General features: G+C 42.7%; 1 protein-coding gene across 1 annotated transcript in view; it reads left to right on the top strand.

Moving 5' to 3' along the window:
* Positions 1-21,462, top strand: part of nrxn1a (neurexin 1a) — a 60,647-nt gene that overhangs the window by 24,406 nt on the left and 14,779 nt on the right. The window contains 15 exon segments of the mRNA XM_051939285.1: positions 372-395; positions 2,320-2,481; positions 4,412-4,483; positions 4,804-5,028; positions 6,192-6,339; positions 7,113-7,243; positions 8,352-8,604; positions 12,604-12,807; positions 13,923-13,949; positions 16,832-16,954; positions 17,360-17,741; positions 18,142-18,332; positions 19,256-19,429; positions 19,720-19,746; positions 20,641-20,760. Of these exon segments, the coding sequence (XP_051795245.1) occupies positions 372-395; positions 2,320-2,481; positions 4,412-4,483; positions 4,804-5,028; positions 6,192-6,339; positions 7,113-7,243; positions 8,352-8,604; positions 12,604-12,807; positions 13,923-13,949; positions 16,832-16,954; positions 17,360-17,741; positions 18,142-18,332; positions 19,256-19,429; positions 19,720-19,746; positions 20,641-20,760 (2,263 nt within the window).

Below are 21,462 nucleotides of genomic sequence, written 5' to 3'. Positions count from 1 at the left end.
GGTGAGTGCTCTTTCAATTGTGTGTTTGAGTGAGTGTGAGAATGAAAGAGAGAGTGAATGAGAGCGAGAGTGAACTAGAGAGCATTGAGGGTCACTAGCACTCAGGTGCTTGTAACCTACTTGTGCCCTGCCTCTACCGTTTGCCTGTCTGTACTACTAACTTGACTACTAACTTTACTAACCTGCTAGTGAAACTAACCACCATCCATGGAATGATTCATTCTACTAACCTAACCTGTGCCCTTCTCCTAGCGAAACCACTCCAACCAACCTACTAACCTCACCAGAGGCCTTCTAGCTTTCCTTTTTTTGTTCCCGAAGTTGTTCTGTTCACAGTTTTTTGCTTTCCTTTCTCCCCCTCTCCTACAAAGCACTCAGGCATTGGACACGCTATGGTAAACAAACTCCATTGTTCGGTAGATATCATTCTAATTGTTTCTTAGTTTGGGTTTGCCCCGTGTCTATTTCCTTTTGAACCATAGACATCAAAACTAAACCAATAAAAGGATAAATGCGGTTGGTAATCTTTTACGCTTAAACAGCCCCCCGTCCCCCTTCCTTGCCAACCACTTTTTTTTCTTTAAAGCCTCCCCTCTCCCCCCTATCTCTACTGTTTTTTTCACTCCATCACTCTGTAACTGACATGTAGGCGTGCACTGATTGGCTCATCCCTCACCTGCACGCAAACAGCGAAACCCCCCTTCCTGCATGGCGTGACTCAGAAACCCTTCCCCTCTCTGATTGGTCCGTAAAATGGATAGAGAGGTTCCTCCTTCTCCTCTTCTTTAATTATTTTTTCTTTTTCTGATTTTTCGTCCTCCACTCTGCCACTGCATGTTCTCCATGGTGCCTCTGATTCATCCTGTCCTCTGTTGTTGTTTTTTATCTGCTGTGTCCTCCTTGCCAGTGGTTGCATGCAGAGAGAGGAACAGGCTGCATGTTTATATATTTATGTGAGTGTGCGTATGTGTGTGGAATGAGCCGTAACCCATCTAACACCTGTGCGTGTGTGTGCATCAATATCTGCGTGTTCGTCCATGTGTCATCCCATCCAGACTCGCTGATCTAACAAACCCCCCCAGATCGCAAAACTAACTCACTAACACCATCATCACAACTCACCCTAACAACACAACGACATAACATCATCACAACTACTAACAGCATTGAAATCATTGACCCTAACCTCAGTAACCCAACACAGCTTGGCCTGACACAAGTCGCACTACTGTGGCTGCCGGCAGTGCAACAACTAACAACTACTAACAAGTAAATAGTACTAACACCTTTTGTATAGCACGATGATGCCTGCGGAGATTTACTAACAACTGCCTGGCTGGGCGAGTTTGCCCGGCAATGATAAGCAACAACAGTGAGAGGAAATTTACTGTGGTAGGAACGTAAAGAGATCTCAACCTTTTATGGGCAGTCAAACATGGTCAGTAATGTATTGTAGAGTGTCAGAAGTGATAAGGTACCACTAATAGCGATTTACATGAGGCGACATTGGACATCAGTGACAGCTAAAGCCCCCTATTATATGGCAGAATGGGCTGAATAAATTAATTTTCAGCAAAGCATTTAGGAAAGTTGTCAGTATATTGAGACGTAAATCAATTGCACTTTGTAACTTCTGAGCTTAGAGTATGAATCGTAAACATAAAGTGAAAGACTTTTAATGTTAAGGATTGAATTGGTTTTTCTTTCTACATACAAGGCTAGTGTAATTCTGTACTAGATGATTTAGTCTGTTTTGTGAAGTTAGTATTGTGCAGGAATAGTATAACAAACTGGCTTTGAAATCTCTGTATGGAGAGTCACAATCCACTGGTAGTGGCCCTGAAGCTTTGGGTTGCAGCAGATCTTTATTAATTACACACAGAATCTAGTCATTATTCTGCACAATAGATTTACTGCTATTGACAGGCTGAAGATGGCAGACCACGTAGTTAGATCCTCTTTCCCAGAGTGCACAGAAAGAAGATGGAGAGTCCGGAGTGTATTATTAACTGCAGGAAGAGTGAATGAGTGGCATTTAGCTGTGTATAGCAACATACTAATGCCTTTAATACCAGCAGTCAAGAAGCAGCACTATTCAGTTACATCACACAGTCAGCACTGATCCAACTGCACCGAAAAGTCCCAACGGCTCAACTGGCCAATTCCCAAAACCAATCAGGCCTTCTCCCCTCCAGAATGCATATACATTGGTTACCAGAGTAACGGGGGCTAATTTGGCTGGTCAGCGCCTAGCTAGCGCTTAGCGCTGCCTTTGGTGTGAGTATATAGCGTGTCCTTTCCCTGTGCTTTGTTGTGTAGGTGACCATCTCTGTGGACGGCATCCTGACCACCACGGGCTACACACAGGAGGATTACACCATGCTGGGCTCGGATGACTTCTTCTACGTGGGCGGGAGCCCCAGCACAGCTGACCTGCCTGGTTCTCCAGTCAGCAATAACTTCATGGGCTGTCTCAAGGAGGTGGGATGCATGCAAGATATGCACTGTACAGTATTTGCAGAAATAAATGTGCCTACACATAGAAAACACACTGTGCAGGATGATATGTTTTTTAAAAAAATAAGATACTGATTGTTTATATTGGACAAAACTTTGCATATATTTAAAAAAGCTAGTTGAACATTTTGTTTTTTTAGTTTTGTACTACAGTTTGGCTAAGAATGATTAATTTAGATAGAATATATATATAGAATGGACCATTTATATAATTTATATTCTCATTTCTTCAACTGAAAGTAGATGAATAATAATATTTAATTGCTGCCCAGCCTAGTTCATGCTGCAAAATAATCTGTACACACTCCAGTTTTCCTCTATTCTTTCTTTCTGTTTCTTTCCCCACTTCCCTTTCTGTCACACGTCACGCAAACATTTCACACACATTATCTTATGAAGCACACACAAACGCACACATACAGAAATGCTTCCATTTGGCAGACCCACACAAACAGTCCCAGACACACACACACACACACCCTCCCCAGCATCAGAGAGAATCAGTGATGAGTGTCGTTGAGGGAGTAGATACAGCACTAAGCACTAACATGCTAATTAGCTACGCCACAGAGATGCTCCATCCATCCGCTGTGCTTGAAATGGGCCACAACACTGCAGCAACAAAAACTCACATGACACACTGATGGGAACACACCAATACACATGCTCGTACACACAAACACAACTGTAGCATGTATACACAGATGTGTGCATGTGCGTACACGAGTACAATTGCACTAATATTCCTACTTAAACGCACACAGGCAAAAATAGTCAAACACAAATGCAGATACATATGGATACACCACACTTTGTGCAACAAAAGTCCCAAATACATCCTCATACCCGTCGAATACACACCCCGTCTGAGTCTTCCCTTCATTCACAGAGATTCACACAGAGGCATAAACAAACAACCAAACAAGACGACAGATGATGTGCCAAACAGAGAGCTATCTGTATCAGTGGTGAATGCACTCTGTGTTGCTTCATTAAGACTGATGGTGTTTAAACGAGGCTGCCGCTGTCAAAGTGAACCCTCTACTGGCACATTTACATATTTAATACGATGATATGATAATCCGCGTGAGCAAATTAAGATGTATGCAGTGAATCACACGCATGAGCAATCACGGCCGTAACAATTGTGTTCATTTGTGGCGGCATCAGCACACTCCTCCACACATGCACCCACACGCGAGCACCATTTTGCACACTTACAGCACTTATTATTGGCGTGCGGAAAAAATCCAAATTATAAACAGAGGTGAAAAGCCATTGCAGGGGAGAATTTCGTTGCTCACAGGTCATAGGAGGAGGTCTGGATTAATAAAGCAGAGCCTGTGTGTGCTCGTCTCTCTCAACATCAAAATGCTCGGCACAAGCACTCTCTTGGCTCTGGCGCTGCTCAGTCAGAGAGCGGACTATGTCAGGGAAAGGAAAGAGAGAAACAGCAAAGCAAAGAAGATAGAAAGTGTAAAAGTGACCGTGCCAGTGGCAGGGACGAATAGAAGCTTTCAAAAAGATGAGTATGGAGTAGCTTGCTGTCTTAAGGTTGTTGCTTTCATATAAAAATGCCAGAACATTTGAATTAAAAATATGTTTCCTGGGTTGAAAGATTAATGGATGTCTGGTCACATTTTAAAATGTCCGGTCCCCAATTCATCTATTTAACGCTCTCCTGTGAAAAGATCATTCAGTCATATTCTTCTCTCATATTTTCAAGCTATTATACTGAAACACTGAGACAAATAAAGAAAATTCGTCCATTTGTCTGCCACACTTATAGTATTTGAAAGAAATCTAGGGCAAAAAGCAAAGAAAGAGGCTTCTTTTTTATCTATAACTGGATTCAACTTCCATTTTTTTTTCTTCTCAATCCCCTCCCCTGAAGGTGGTGTACAAGAACAATGATGTACGGTTGGAGCTGTCTAGACTGGCTAAACAGGGAGACCCGAAGATGAAGGTATGCACTTTCAACAACATGTCAACTTGAGCCAGGCAATGCATTATCCTCTTGAACAGAACACAGACACCATTTTTGTATCACAACCTCCTGTCAGGCCCTGCGAGACTTGTACTGTAGGGATTTTAAGTAAATGGGATTATATTTTTTGAGAGGTAGCCACAAGCTTTTGTCTTTTAGTCAGTTCACAGCTGGGAGCTGGCTTTATTTCACTGCCAGACTACAAAGGAGCCATTTTCGTCTTGATATTCGCTGCAGCAGTTTAGCAGCCTAATTCTTTTGGAAACCTCTAAACATGTTTTGTCCTGCATCTGTCCCAGGTAAGTGGGGTGGTGTCCTTTAAGTGCGAGAGTGTAGCAACGCTGGACCCCGTCACCTTCGATACGCCGGAGTCTTTTGTGGCACTGAGCAAGTGGACGGCGAAGAAGGCAGGGTCCATCTCATTTGACTTCAGGACTACAGAGCCAAATGGGTTGATGCTTTTCAGTCATGGCAAACCCAGACAGCAGCAACGCAAGGACCCACGAACACCTCCTACTGTCAAGGTAAGGTATACATTATAGATTTAGAAGACCTAGAAGAGCATGAATACCTAAAACTGAAAGATATTTGACGACGCTTTGAGTTACATGCTAACAACATCTACAATACTGATGTTTAGAAGGTTTAATGTTTACCATGTTCATCATCCTACTCTGGATTACGTGACGTTTCCTTATCAGCACTAAACACAAGATGCAAAGTACAGAGGTTTGTGTTTATTATATGAGCTTCAAATACATGCGGCCATAACATAAGTATTAAAGAAATAAAAAAATTTCACTGGTGTTAGATGAAAAGTTTTTGTCAAATTCATGCAAAAACATGATAATCCATGTAATAATTGTTAGGACATTTCTCTAAAAAATACAAATGTGAAATGGCACGTTAGCACCAGAGGCAAAAGATGATACTTCTCATTTGTAGGCTTCTTTCTTTTGCACAGTTTTGTATTCCTGTTCCATTTAAATCAAATATTTAACGGAAAAAACATACATGGCACTGCGACCTTGCAGCAGCTTCATTTAGCAAAATAAAACGTTCAAAGTTACCGCTCTCTGCATTAACATGAAAGAACTGACTCTTATGCTGTCTTAAGGCTTCATCGAAAGGGAACCATGACTATATAATCAATATTAATTACAGGTATTAATATCATTGTTAAATTTCCCAAACACTGTGATGATTTATTTGGAACTGAAATGATTTATCTTTTGGAAAAAAAAAGATGTCTTTAATCATGTTTTCTTACAGGCCACTGGTTTCCCGATTGCCCCTAAAAATTCAAGTTTAGCCTCCAGAATTGAATTGAAAACTCTAAGCAATATAGAAATCCCTTTTCAATAAGATGGCTATTATATTTGCATCTGAGAGAATAAAAAAAATAAAATCACAAGTTTTTCTGATCTCTGTAGATTCGGAAAATAGGCTGACTAATCTCATTGCACAAAGAGTCTCATGATAAACGGTTATTGTAACCTGCAACTATAATTTGCATTTTAATCATCAAGGCAAGACGAGGCAGCTTTATTTGTGTAACACATTTCATGCGCTGGGTAATTCCAGGTGCTTTACAACTAAATGAAAACACAGTGAGAGATACAGGTTTAAGATTTAAAATTTTGAACGGTCACATCACTGTTTTTTTTTTTTTTTTACGAACGCACAGGTGGATTTTTTCGCCATTGAGATGCTGGATGGGCACCTTTACCTGCTGCTGGACATGGGCTCAGGAACCACCAAGACCAAAGCAATCGACAGAAAGGTCAACGACGGAGAATGGTATCATGTCGACTTCCAGAGAGACGGGCGCTCAGGTACACTCACAGCTCTCTTCACTCTAATGCAAACCCTGACCGCAGAGGTTGATGAGAAGAAGGTGGAGGATAATGAGAAGGTTTTGTCGCAAGTAGCAGCGCATATACAGCAGTACTTTATTGTAATGCGCTGGTGTAATTACCAGAACACCGAGACTACAATTAAAGCTACTTGAGGCCTGTTTCTTATCCTATTGTTAATGTTATGCAGTATTATGATAACATTTGCCATAGACCTATGCTTCCTGACACAAATACATCCATAATGCATACCTACACAATTATACAGGTACAGTGCAGGATTTTTTTTTATGTTCATCAGCTTGGTACCTGTATGTAGTTACTGTTTGCAAGTCTGTGTTAATTACAGTCTAGAGGCCCTCAGTAGAGGCTGGCAGTCTTCTCAGCTGGGGTCTTGTTTGTTTACTGTGACTGCAACACCTAAAAATAAATGTATTAATGATTTATTGGTGACAAAATGCTGGACGTAGCACTTTTAAACCAGCATGGACTTAAAGAGACCACCGAATGACTGAGGCCTGTGTGGTTTTGGATTTCAATTGCTTCTGATTATAGCGGCGATGTGTGTTGGTGGTTGTGATGAGGAGGAGGAGTACAAAGAGAGGGGCCAGGATGATGATAAAGATGATTATGATGGCAGTCATCACCGTGGTGGTGGTGCTGGTGATGACAGTGATGATTGTGATGAGGGTGTTCATACTGAAGGTCATAATGATTACTGAAGTTGTTTTGATTTCTCGCGGTGCGTTCAGGAACCATCTCGGTGAACAGTGTAAGAACGGCGTACACGGCGCCAGGAGACAGCGAGATCCTGGACCTGGATGACACCTTGTACCTGGGAGGACTTCCTGAAGATCGCGCTGGACTCATCTTCCCTACAGAGGTTTGTGTATTGACGATAACAGATTATGACTGATAATAGAGCTGCAACAATCTGTTTATTAATAGGTGAACAGATACTTATAATCATCTATTCATCATTTCAGTCAATTTCCAAGAAAAAAGTAGAACATTTGATGGTTCCAGGTTCTCAGACGGACGAATTCACTGCTTTTTCTTGTCTTACATTGTAGTAAATTGAGTAATTTGGGGGTTTTGGATTTGCAGTCACGCAATAAAAACAAATTCAATGGCGTCACCTTCGGTACTAAAACATTGTGGCAGCTTTCTTCTGCAGACTTATCAATAATTACAGTAAATTTTAGGTGCAATTAGTATTGAGTGACTTAAATAGTTTCATCTATATAACATCATATCAAATCTTTTTAGAATACATTAGATTAACACTTAATCAGTTAGTGAGCTGATAGACTGAAAGTTAATGAGCACATTTTTTAAAATATTAATCATCCCTTTAGGTCATTTTTCAAGCAAAATTTTTCAACATTTGATGGTGCCAAGTTTTAGACTATGGGAATATGCTGTTTTTCTTGAACTTATATTATTCAAAAAGTGAATAACTTTTAGCTTTAATCTTTATCTTTTATTCAGGACATTGGATTATGTTGACAGTGGATGATGTTTTCTGATTACTTGAGAAAATATGTGACAGACTACTCAGTAACAAATTGTAATTGTAGACTGCAGCCCCTTTCGATGGCAATACGATTTATGCACTTTTTCCATTAATAATAGTAACAGGAATAAAAAAACAAAAATAGGTGTGATGGACAACATGCACAGATGAGCACTAGATTTCCTTGGATTGAAAACAGGTTCCTGATTTTATATGAAATTTGGAGTTTTGTGTTTTCAAAATAGAAAATTTTAAGCACATAGATCCAGTAAGTCTGTCTAAAAACAATCATTTGAACGTCTGATTTGTGCAACTTGTGCAAGCAATAAATAAAAATATGTCATGATGCTATTAAGAGTTGGCAGTCCCACTGAAATAACATGACTAACACTGTAATTTTTTTGGATTTAGTTTGAAGCCAAATGCTACAATATGCTGATAAATGCCTATTAATCGCCGCGCAACACTACTTCAGGTGTGGACGGCTCTGCTGAACTACGGCTACGTAGGCTGCATCAGAGACTTGTTTGTGGACGGGCAAAGCAAAGACATCCGGCGGCTGGCTGAAGCCCAGAGGGCGGTGGGAGTGAAGCCCTCATGCTCCAGAGAGCCTCCCAAACAGTGCCTGTCCAACCCCTGCCAGCACAACGGGATCTGCAGGGAGGGATGGAACCGCTACGTATGCGACTGCTCTGGGACGGGCTACCTGGGACGCTCCTGCGAGAGAGGTGAGAATAACCGAGCAGAAGGCTGGAGAGGAAGAGGACGAGAATAACACTTCAGCTGGACTTTTGGCAGACTGCGTAGTAATATGCAGATATGCTAATGTCTCATTTTCACAATAGAGATGAATAAGCCGGCTAATTACAGTCACTAAACAGCAGCATTTTGTGCAAAATTAATAATATGTCATGATGCAAAATACAGTCATTATGACAGCTTTGTCATTCGCTTTTTGGCTGGAGAACACTGAATTATGCCAAAGGGATGAGTGACAGAAGACAGATGGTGTGGGGTGGATAATCTGAAGTCTTAAAGTTATAAAAAAAACTCCCATCAGCTGCCGAAAATATATCATGATCATCAGTTATATTGGGCAGTAAATTTTTTATTCATTACGCCTTTGAGTAATGCTTTTCTTACTTTAAAAGCCTCGTCCTAACATATCACTTCAGTTTGATAGTACTTACTCTGATGCGCTAAAAAGGTACCCTCATAAAAATTTATGGTTGATAAAAATGTGACTAAAGTGTTATTCAAATAAAAACGCTGAAATTGAGATTAGGTAGGTTTACCCTCCATTAGATTTCCGTGATGGAGAATAAGAAGCTGGAAATGAAAAGAGGACAGTAGGTAGGAGCTGCATGGATTGGTGGAGATTCAAAATAAGGCCATGGAGAAAAAAAAAGACCCAGTAAGCTCAACAGAAAAAAAATAATAACAGTGCAGGTTTTTCTATCTTTGGCTATGTGTGTTTTTTATTCAGAATTACACATTTTCTGTGTCAAACGGCGAGTAGTAAAATGGAGGCAGGGAAAGGAGAGGAGGAACACAGGTGAAAGAGAAGAGGTGGGTGGAAGCAGAGCAGCAGACAGGACTATTGGACTGCTATGGATGTAGTGACTGGGAATCGATGGGAGAGGAAATGTGCAGAAAGTGGGGAGCAGGAGCTGTGACAGAGGAGGGTGGAATCGCCGGGCTGGAACCGCCGTATGACAGCAGGTGAGGAGATGAGGAGGAATGGGAGATGGGAGTAGAAAATCTGACAGAGGGAGAGAGAGTTATGAGAAAAGGTATGAATTCGGGCCGAGAGAGAAATGGAAAGTCGGAAGAGATTGGCAGAGGGACTGATACCGGCCTGTTGAAAGGAGCGAGATGGAGTCAGACAAGGAGAAGAGAAGAAATGTTGTTTGTGCCACAACTGCTGATGCGTCTCAAGTGATGATTGTACTATCATCTAACAGGAGATATACACACACAACACACACACACACAACCACACACATGCTTTTCTGAAAAGGTGTTGATATGAAAATGTTTTATTTCTGAGGACAAACATCCGCAGTGTATTTATTTATCATGGCTGCGCACCCTCTACCTCTCCCTCTTCCTTAGCTCCGTCTTCCTGTCTATATCTTTCTTCATCCCTCTCTGTGTGCATTGAGGGGTCACTAACTGGTGGTTCAGTGGATTAAAGGAAGCACAGATGGAGAAGCAGATGGAGAGAGTGATTGGCCATGTTTATGCCTTCTACCTGCGGTTTCTCCCTCCCTTTTTCTCCCTCCCTCATTCTCTCCTTTGTTCCCTCTCTCTCTTTTGTTTAATGAACGAAGATGGTTGCCGCGCTCTGGCTCCGAGACGCATTTTTATTTTGTGACAACACATTTTAAGGGGGAGTATAATGGCATACGGTACAATAAGTAATGAATGCGATATAATAAGGCAGAATTATGAGTCAGAAATATGACTTTTCCATCATAATGACAACAGGTCAGAATTCCTAGGAGATAATAAACAGTGTTCTGATATGTTGGCGGCTGTCAACGCATAAACTGTGCTGCTGCTGATGCACCAGATACACAACTGAGAATAGTAGCAAGCAGATTTGAGGAAATTAGTAACCCCCCCCCCAAAAAAAATGGAATTGCATAAAGATTTACTGCATTGTGCAAATATCTTAGGCACTTTAGAAGCTTAACTTCTCATCAGTCATACAAATACCTGGAGACAATTGTAAGAAAATGGCGATGACAGCTAATACTCATCTTAGAAACTTTATTTGTCCCCTGGGGGCAATTCAAAAGCACATAGAGCAGTTGGAGACTGAACGGTAGCAATGACTGTACATAAATAGCAGATATGTGTTCGTTAGAATAGGACAAAGATGAAGAAGACAGAGTAAAATATCATATTGACATTAATGTATGTGTGGTGCTAAGATTATACGAGGTGCATAGAGAAAAAGGCGGTACAACACAGATGGCTAGCATCTAGCATAAGAGACAAACCTTCACAGACTTTAGGAAAAACGTACCAACTAACACGCTAAATGTACAAAATGTATAAAACAGCTGGTCTATGAGTTAACTGGTCAATCACGGAGGCATCAACCTGGAAGCAAGATAATACCGATTGTATTTGAAGTGAATTTAGCAGTAAAAAAAAAACTGTTGCATTATTTCCAAAAGTGTCCTCAAATTGCTTTTAGAGTCTAAAACTTTTACAGCATCTTGTAGGAACCACTGGCCTTGGATCTGAGTACCAGAGGCAAGAAGGAAAAAAGAAAGTTAGAAAGAATTGGGAGATAAACGCATAGTTGGCTTCGGTGCTTTTCATAGGATCATTGACTCTAACAAAATATATAGAATATCTCTGGCCTCATCCTTCGCTTATTCTGCTTGTATGGTCCATCTGGTGCGTGCGACAGGCGTCAAATGATGCAATGGCATGCGACAGAGCCGGTGTGCATTGTACTGTCAATTTCTCCCATTGCCTGGCGTAACTGGGCTTCCATGCTTCCTTCTCACCAGCCCTCTGTCCTCTGTTTGCCTGGTAATGAGTCAGGTGCCGTGGTGAGGAAAATTTAGTCAGCTGTCTCCCTTATCAAAAACGCGTGCACGTATGCGTGTGTGTGTTTGTGTGGCTCTTAGTTATGTTATCTGTGATATAACAGGCCAACCACCTTCTTTTTTCCTCAAGTTAATGAGGGTTCATTTGCATTTTAGCCAAGAGCTTTTCCCCTCTTTCCCCCCACCCTCCTCCTCCTGCTGCTTTCTCTCTTTCTTGCTCTGTCCCTATTTTCTCTCCCCCTGCTCTCACTTTACTAAACCCTCCTCTGTTCACACTTAAATTCACTCACTTATTCTGACATGCACGCACACACACATATGCACACACTATCTCCCTCTTTCCCTCCTCCTCGGCTCATCAGTATTCATGACGCCTTCCTCTCTTCCTGTTCTCTTGTTTTTTTCTTTTTTTGCCTTGGCTCCAACCGTCTCCCTCAGAAACAGGGAGAGCGAGGAGGGAGAGAACGCAGAGGAAGAATAGAGTGGGGAGATAGAGGAAGAAGAAGGGAAGAGAAGGGAGAGATAAAGAGGCAGAGGCATGGAGAGTGTGTTTAGCTGTGTATGTAATTGGCCAATAAAAAAAAAGGGTCCTCGGAGGTAAACAGTTTAGCGGTTGGGGATTGGCCTCAGCAGGTAGCAGGGAGAGAAGATTATGAATATGTAAATGAGTATGCAAAAGACATTAAAGCGGGATCACCTGAGCTTGTTACATTATGACTCCAGGGTCTGGGATGTCAGCGACGGTGGCTAACACACTCACCACCATGCATTCTGATTTAACTGGATAATAGGGCCAGCCAACCAGCTGCGGCTATTTTTACACCCTCTTCTAAGGCGGAGGGAGTGATGATGAATTAAGAGTGGAAAGTGATGGGATAATTTTGTAGGCAGCAGGTTTTTAGTTTCAACATGTTGTGGCAGGGGAGCAGGGGAGTGTAGCCACGCTGCAACATACTTTGTCATGTTTAAATCTGATTCACTCACTGTCAAATTGCCTTTGTCTCCTCCCACCTCATGTGTTTTTTTCTTGTCAATCATCTTTTTTTCCCTCTATTTCTGCCCACCTCCGTCATCCTCGTCTTTTTCTGTCTGTCTCTCACATCCTCCCTTGGTCTGTCATTCGCCTCTTGTCTGTCTCTCCCTGTGCATCTTGTACAGATGCGACTATCCTGTCGTATGACGGCAGTAAGTTTATGAAAGTGCAGTTGCCTGTGGCGATGCACACCGAGGCGGAGGACGTCTCGCTACGCTTTCGCTCCCAGCGGGCCTATGGCGTTCTCATGGCAACCACATCCCGCAACTCCGCAGACACCCTTCGTCTAGAGCTGGATGGGGGCCGTGTCCGACTCACTGTCAACCTAGGTAAACACACTCACACACACATGTAGAATCTCAAACATTATTTTAATTACCCATCAGGGGAATGCAGCTGATACTGGCCTCATGGCTATTTCTTGCATAGAAATGTCATTAAGTGCTAATTAATAACTTAAAAATAAACTCTTCCAGATAATTCTGCTGTATTTATACTCAATCTACAGTATTCAAGGATTTCACCAGCTCTGGCGGATGCATTTAAGCATTTGTGTGACACATATACAGCTTATGTATGACTATGCACTCGCACAAATATACGTAGGTGAAGGTTTTTGTGTTGAACAGAGGGTCAAGCCTCAAGCTGCATTCTCTGCTCACTCCCAGGAGACCTGTGCATCCCTGACATCTTCAAAAATCAACACAAGGACTCACAAACTGTTCAAACACACACACAAATACTTTACACCACACATAACAGCAGGAAAAGCTCCTCTTTTGCACATTTCTCTGCCTCAGTTTAACTGCTTTAACACACTTTTGCATAAATTCAAATACATTCGCACACATGCTTACAGAGGGGTGCATGTGTTGGTCTCTGGTTGTCTGCAGCCACGTCTCTATTCTGCGGTTGACGCCACACGACACACCAAGGCATGTTGGGTAAATTTCAAAAATAAATAAAAGTAAAAGGGCTGAATCTTCCGACCATTCGCGGAGATTTGCGCTCTGGATGGGCGACAAAAATCATGGGATGTGTTCAGTGTCATTAGACAAACTGACACACATGACCCATCTCAGTCTCCCGCCGCTTTTGATTGGTGACTGAAACTGTCGCTCAGGCCAGAGCGGCCAATGAGCACACTGCTTATGCTGTGACACACCGCTCGCCTGAAAAAAAAAAAAAAGCAAAGATCCACCAATTTTCATTCAGAATTTTCCTCTTCCCTCCAAGAATCCACCTCACAGAAATTCTATTTGCTGCACACTGTTGTAAGAAAATGCACAGTCCATCTTGTGACGAAGGAGAGTGTGTGTTTTCTCAGCAGTGTGTGTTCGTGTATACATATATGCATGCAGGGTGTGTCGATGCGAGCGTCCCCAGGGCGTGGAGAGTATGTGTATGTGTGCAGCATTAACCCTCTGCTCTGCTCTCCCTCCAGACTGTATCAGGATAAACTGTACAGCCAGTAAGTGATCCTCCATCTCACCTAACTCCTCCCCCTTTCCTCTCCCCCCTCCTCAGTATGTGTGCGTTTTCTAAGTGTGCGCGCTTTGTCGTCTGTCTGACTCTTTCTCACTATCTTCCCCATGCCACTCCATTTGATCCTAATCTCTTATTCAACATATCTTTGTACCATGTGTCTGTGTGCAGATACGCGTGTGCGTTGGACAGGGGAGCTGCACATATGCGTTAGTGTCTGCATGTTCAGCTACACTGCAGGAGAGGTGCGATTTTTGCTGAGGGCCAGGGTTTTCCAGGTCGGCCATTTTAGCAAAGACAGATAGACGGAGGAGAGGAGGACGGTGGGGGTTGAGGGGAGGAGAGAATAAAAGAGAGAAGAGGAAGAGGAACAGATTTTTGTGCGAGGCGTTCAGGTGAAATTAGGTGTGCAGAAAGCGGTAGCTGGTGGATGAATGCAACCCAGAGCTGCAGGCTAATTACTTCTCCTTCATGCCGTAGACAAAAGACGCGTTATCCCTCTGTTTCTCTCCGTCGCACCTTCATCCCAACGTCTGTCGGGTTGTTTTCTTTGTTTGCTTGCTGTTTCTCTCTAAACTGTACAAGAGGGATTTTAGGATAGTGTTTCATTTAGTGGCATGTTTGTGTGTGAATGAGTGAGTGCATTCTTTTCATTGCCCATCTGTGTCTGTGTGTTTTCTGGGTGTGTTTTCCTGAGCGAGGGTGAGTGTGTGTGTATGTGTTTCTGTTCATGCTGCTGTGAGTGGAGCTGAATCCCTGATGAAGTTTAATTCCCTCACGTGGAGTTTCTCTCTGTCACGACCACAGAGAAAGCGAGAGAGAGAGAGAAAGAGAGGGAGGCGAATGCTCTGTAGAGGTGGTGAAATGGACGACTGCAGTTGCCATAGAAACCCTACTAGCCACACAGCACTGTTGCTATCCCGCATGTCTGCTGGCCAATTTTAGACCGGTTGTCTCAATGAACATTTCAGTAGGCATCCACTTTTCTGGCACACTGTGTGCATACAATAAATTATACATTTGATATTCAAGGGGGGAGAAAAAAAATTTAACAGCCAGGCGGCACCGAAATAGTCCACTCAGCAGTCAAATAAAAGCCTTGGCATGGGAGCGATTGGAGGCTTATCCGTCAGAAAAGCCATTTGTTACTTGGAGCTAATGAAATATGAAACGCTTTTTGTCATTTTGTTTTCATTATCCTGCTTTTTTTTTTTATCATCTCCAGTAGCTTATGCCATTTGGTTCAAATTGTGCTTCTCCTGAAACAAACAGCCCCTCTCGTCTTTCTGTTGTTCTCATGGTTGTCTTTTGGTTTAACCTCACACAGCGCAGGCTGTCTGCCGACCACCGACTTAACTCACTATGCCAAATGCTCTTTCAACGCTGACCCAAAATAGGAGTGCATGTGTGTGTCTTTATGTGCGTTTTTTGCCTCTCCCTCTTTCCCAGGTTGACACAGATCACTGCCGCACTTTCACATCAGTCTGCTCGTTTTTTGAGTGTTCAGTTACATAGGCAAAAAACAGACACACTCTCTTAAACTCACACATACATACACATATTTTCTCCCTCACTCAGTGCCAAGCAGTGATCCATGGTAACAGGATGAGATGCTCATGCCCAGAGCACAGCTGAGTCTCCTCAGGGGAACCCTGTGTCCTCTCTGAACACACAACACACTCTTTTAGCTTTAGAAAACCAACACACACAGGCGTTTCTATCTGCCATTTGGATTTCATTCTCATTTGTTTAATTATGTCAGCATGCCTGTGTGTCTCTATCATTCTTTACCTCTTTACCTGTGTGTGTTTGTCTTTGTGTGTGTGCGTGTGTGTGTGCCTGCCTCCATGCCTCCATGATTGATGTAGGCATGCTTGACATTTTCTGCTGCAGAATCCGTTCGGGTCAGTTTGCTTCTCACCTCCCCCGTCATTACCTCCTATAGGTCACTGTAAGCAGACTCAGTCACACTTCTCAAACCAAAAGGGCTTACAGAAAGAAAGGAGGGGTTGTATGTGTGTGTGTGTGTGTTGGAAGGTGGTGGGTGTTGCGTTCAAGGTTGGTGGGGTGCTTGTAAAGAGTAGCAGCGAGGGGACACTGAGGTTTTGGGAACAGTCAGTCTGTCAAATGTGTGCAGTCAACTATGTGAAGTTATGAGCTGGTAGATGGGCAGAGAGAGAGAGACATCATGAGAGGACAGCTCAGCTTCTTTCATTCTGCTGCACATCAGCACCTTGGAGAGCGCTAGGATGCTCCACTGTGCCTCCAGTGCCACCGTGAGGCTCGAAGCGGCATTGCACTTTTGAAAATACATAGAAATAAAGCTCCCACATTCAGGCACGCGGACGAATACATATCATGTCTGTGGAGGCGAGAAGTTTGTAGGGTGGTCAAGTGGGGTGCGAATGTGCGGTCTGTTTATGTGTGGGTTGTTGGTGGTCACCATAGCGGCGCGATCTGTCCACAGATGGATTGTCTCAGCGGGGGCCTGTTGTGACTCACAGTCTCCATCTTAGGCACCCATAGCATCCATTTCTGTTAATCTTTCTGTCTGTCTGTCTGTGTCACATCATCTGTCTCTCTGGTGTATCTGCAGCGAGACTTGTCTATCTGTGGAGAGAGTGTGTTGACACAGAGGTGTTTGTCACCCCGGGATATGTATGATTCCTCCCCCTCTCTGCTGTTAGCCTCCATTTCCTCAGTTTCTGTCCTTAAATTTTTATTCAACCTGCCTGGCTCTCTGCTGCTGCTTCTCCTCCTTCTTGTTCTTTTGGTTCTCTTTCTCTGTCCCTGTCTCTCTACATCTCTTTCTCTGTCTCTCCCCACCTCTCTGTGCATTATGTTAATGGTGCTCTGGGCTATGTGTAGGTAAAGGCCCAGAGACTATCTTTGCTGGGTCGGGCCTCAATGATAATGAGTGGCACACGGTGAGGGTAGTCCGGCGTGGCAAGGGCCTCAAACTCACCGTGGACGACCTGCAGCCCGTTGAAGGTAACCATAGCAGCTTACCTTAAAAATATTCCCTATAAAACGGCACCACGTCTTGATTTGGTGCTTGTATTCTGTGTTTTATTTGAAAAATTGATGGTTGATATTTTTTTTTAGCATAAACTGATATAATTCTAAAAGACCATCATTAGGGGTTTTATTTCTCTTTTAGAGAACATCTGTACCTGTGTAAGTGAAAATAATCATTCTGCATTATGACCTCAACAGTATATCTCTGCACGAGTATTTACATTAGTGCTAGTGTATGTTACATCTACTACTAGCACTCTGTTAGAGGTCAAATGTTGACTTTAGAAATAGGATTAGTTGTAATTTTAGTATTGAACAGCACCACTTGAAACCCAACTTTCCGTAGCCCTCACCTCTCAAGTTTACCCCCGCCACCAGGTCAGATGGCGGGCGACCACACCCAGCTGGAGTTCCACAATGTGGAGACGGGCATCGTGACGGAGAAGCGCTTCATGCCCGCCGTGCCGTCCAATTTCATCGGCCACCTTCAGGGCCTGACGCTGAACGGCATGCCCTACATCGACCTGTGCAAGAACGGCGACATCGACTACTGCGAGCTCAATGCCGTTATCGGTTACAAGAGCATCGTGGCCGACCCCGTCACCTTCCGCTCCCGCTCCAGCTTCGTCACGCTGCCCACGCTGCAGGCCTACTACTCCATGCATCTCTTCATGCAGTTCAAGACAACGTCCCCAGATGGTCTCATTCTCTTCAACAGAGGAGACGGCAATGACTTCATAGTGGTAGAGCTGGTTAAAGGGTGAGCTGGACAATAATCCAATGAGCCACTGCAATGTATCTTCAAATTAAATATAAAAAAAAACATAAAAATGATAAGTGTAAGCAACTAAAGGGAAAATGGATGAATATGCTGTTTTTATGTTAAGATCCGTCCTGCTGAAATTAATATACATGCCCAGTTTTTCTACTTTTACGAGGATTTAATGCTAAGATTGGCCTTGGTTTACAAAAAAAAAAGTATTTAATATGAAAAATTCACAAGTCAAGCAGCTCTTTTTCTACTAGATAGATAATAATGCCCTGAAGTCTGTGGCCCTGTGCTGTTTTTCATCACACATACGATTAGTTCGCCTTTCCTCCTCCTACAGTTTTTTTTTTAATCCCCTCCTCTCTGATTTTCTTGCTCCTTCTTCTTTCAGCTACCTTCATTACATCTCTGACCTGGGCAACGGAGCTCACCTGATCAAGGGCAACTCCAACAGTCCTCTCAATGACAACCACTGGCACAACGTGCACATATCACGAGACACTAACAATCTCCACACGGTCAAGATTGACACCAAAGTCACCACGCAGACCACCATGGGCGCCAAGAACCTCGACCTAAAGGGTATGCAAAAATAAAAGCTGCTATACTTTAATTATAGGAGCTTTTATGGGGGTAGAGGGACACTCATATTTGATAATATATACAATACATACATAAGGATGCTTGTGCTTCCATGACTTTGTTTTGACAAAGAGTGAACATGTTCTCATTAGTCCTGAAATGATTAATAGGTTAAAGGAGAGGAAGTGACATTTGGGAAACAGACTTATTTGCTTTCTTAATGAGAGTTAGATGAGCTGACTGATACCACTGTCATGTCTGCATTAAAAATAATAACAACATACCAAACACCTCCAAAGCTGACTAATTAACACTGTATATCTTGTTTTTTAATCAATACAAAATATAATGTTATAAACAAATTTGTTATTTTACGAAGGGGGGGTTGTGTGGCAGACTATTTCCTTGCTGATGAGCTCAGAGGCAGTTTTTGTTGCCTTCAGGCAGAGCCATGCTAGCTGTATCTCTCCATTTCCACTCTTTGTGCTGAACTGAGTTAACCGTCTCCTGGGGGAAGCTACATATTACTGTACAGATATGAGAGCGGTATCTACGTTATAGTCTAACTCTCATTAAAAAAGCAATTAAACATATTTCACGGGAAAAATTAATGAGCAACGGCATGCATAATCGATTAATCATTTGTAATTTATCAAGCAAAAATTACCAGCTATTCACTGCCAGATATTCACTAGTATCATATCACTGCAAACTGAATATATATATTTGGGTTTTTTGCTGCCGGTCCGATAAAACAAGCAATTCTAGGGCACTGGGCTCATGGAACTTGTGACAGAAAAATTTCACAACTAGGTTAGCCCATGGAGAAAGTAATAATGTACTGCAGTCACATTTCTGATGCTAGCAATAAAGCACTGCGACTGGTTCATAAAGCTGCCATTCATTGTGTTGTTCGTCGACAGGTGATCTGTACATTGGGGGCGTTTCCAAAGAGATGTACCGAGACCTGCCTAAGCTGGTCCACTCCCGTGAGGGATTTCAGGGTTGCCTAGCAACAGTTGATCTAAATGGCCGGCTCCCGGACCTTTTGGCTGATGCCTTGGCAACCATGGGACAAGTGGAGCGAGGTTGCGAAGGTGAGGTGCAAACACATCAGCAGATCTGTTCCGATCCCCATGTCCTTACTGCTTTTTTGTTTCGGTTTTCATTTGACTCATGCTCTCTGTTATTAGGATAACCCACTAACCCAGCTCTTGGTCTGTTAGATATAAATTTTACTCTCTCCTGTCATCTCCTTCCTCAGTCTTTCTGCACATTGTCTTTTCTCTCTCTGTTCCACTCTTTCAGCAGTTCACAGGCATCTGTGTGCATTGACTAACCATCTAACTTAATTTGCTTGTTTGCTTTTTTGTTTGGCTGACAAAAGTTACATTGATGAAAGCTGACTTGCAAGGTATATCGCTTTGTGTGAGCATGTGAGACACGTGTGCGAGGGTGACAAAATGTGAGTGTGTATGTATGTGCGTGTGTAAGTGTGTGCGTATGCGTGTGATAAAACTACCCAGTGGTGTCCAGTGTTGTGTGGATCCCAGTGATCCAGAGTCAAAGGTCAGAGGTGACCTGTCCTCGCCCAGCCACCGTAGTGACTTCATCACTGTAGTGACATTACCACCGCTTGACTTGAGTTAACCACAGCTCCACCACCTGGGTTGCCTAGCAGCATGCTCTCTAACCCCTCCTACTGACTCCCAACCTAAACTTCAATACTCCATGTGTGAATTACTTCACACCCTTTCCTCCGTGCCTAATGTTAGAACTGCAAGAAAGGACAACTTTCTCCTCCTGTGTGGTTTTAGCATGAGGCAGGGAGAGAACGGTGACAGACCGTTGAAGAAAGAGTATTGAGATGAAGGCCTTTAAACATAACCCTGCCCTCTTATGTTTAACTCCTCCTGTCCTTGCCCCACTCATCTAGCCTCACCACCTGCATGTTTTCCACATTTGGCTCTTTTCACCTGTTATCACAGATTCCAATTTGAGTTCAGTTCTGTTTTTATGGACAATCAAGCATTTTCTGTTAATGTAAAGCTAAAAGAATGGAAGCCTATCCACAACATCCTAGTCTCACTAATACTACTAATCATCACACCATTACAGCACAACAGTCTTACTCAGCCATTTCAAAATGCAAAATGTTTCAAGGAAGTAAGATCTAAAAATGACCATACTTTGCTGGCATAGTGTTGTTGAACACACTGGGCTCCAGGCAAAACCAAAAAAAAAGTGTGTTTTTGTTCTCTTCCCCTAACTTTTTCACCCTTCCAAACCACCACATCTGTCACTGCAGGTCCCAGCACTACATGCCAGGAAGATTCCTGCTCAAATCAGGGAGTTTGTTTGCAGCAGTGGGAGGGTTTCACCTGTGACTGCAGCATGACTTCATATGCTGGACCACTGTGTAATGACGGTGAGTCTCTGCTTTTATTCTTGCTCATTCTCAGACTCAGATAGATTTGATTTTTTTTTCTTTTTTCGTCATGAAGTCTGCTTCAAGTTTTACCGTGATTATATGGATGTAGAATATAGAGAATCTGGTTCAATTTTTGCAATTGTAGGTATTATGTAACAGTTTTTTTTATCTGATTTAACTGTGGTACAAAAATATCTCCTCACCTTAAACATTTCAAAAAATGTCAATAACACACATAATCAAATCTTTACCCAAGTGTACGACTGCAAATTTAAAACTGCTGCACTTGGATGATTTGGTTTCAACCACAAAAATCAAAGCTTTTTTTATGTGCATTTTATCAGAGCCACCACAGGGGGGCACTGTCAACTGTTTATTCTGAAATGGCACAAAAATAACATCTCCTCAACTGGCTATTATAGCCTGGTACATTTCTGTAACATCAAATAAAATTAGCTTTGATTTTAAATGCTAAACTAAATTATCCTCTGCAGCCTCAAAAGCGAGAATTATGATCGTTTTTGTAGCCACCCTATGTGTCAAACAATTGTGCGAGTTGTTATTTGTATGAGTCAGGTATCACAGTCAGCCTCCTGCAGTCATGTTGATAAATCATTTGGGAAACACAGATATTTTTTTCGCTCATGTAGGAGGAACAATCATAATGTGGAAGGCAAGTCAGCGGTGACATTTTACCGT

Source organism: Acanthochromis polyacanthus, chromosome 19, assembly GCF_021347895.1.
Source record: "Acanthochromis polyacanthus isolate Apoly-LR-REF ecotype Palm Island chromosome 19, KAUST_Apoly_ChrSc, whole genome shotgun sequence".
Classification (NCBI taxonomy): domain Eukaryota; kingdom Metazoa; phylum Chordata; class Actinopteri; family Pomacentridae; genus Acanthochromis; species Acanthochromis polyacanthus.
The sequence above is the reverse complement of the archived record's forward strand: the minus strand, read 5'-3'. Positions and strand labels throughout refer to the sequence as shown.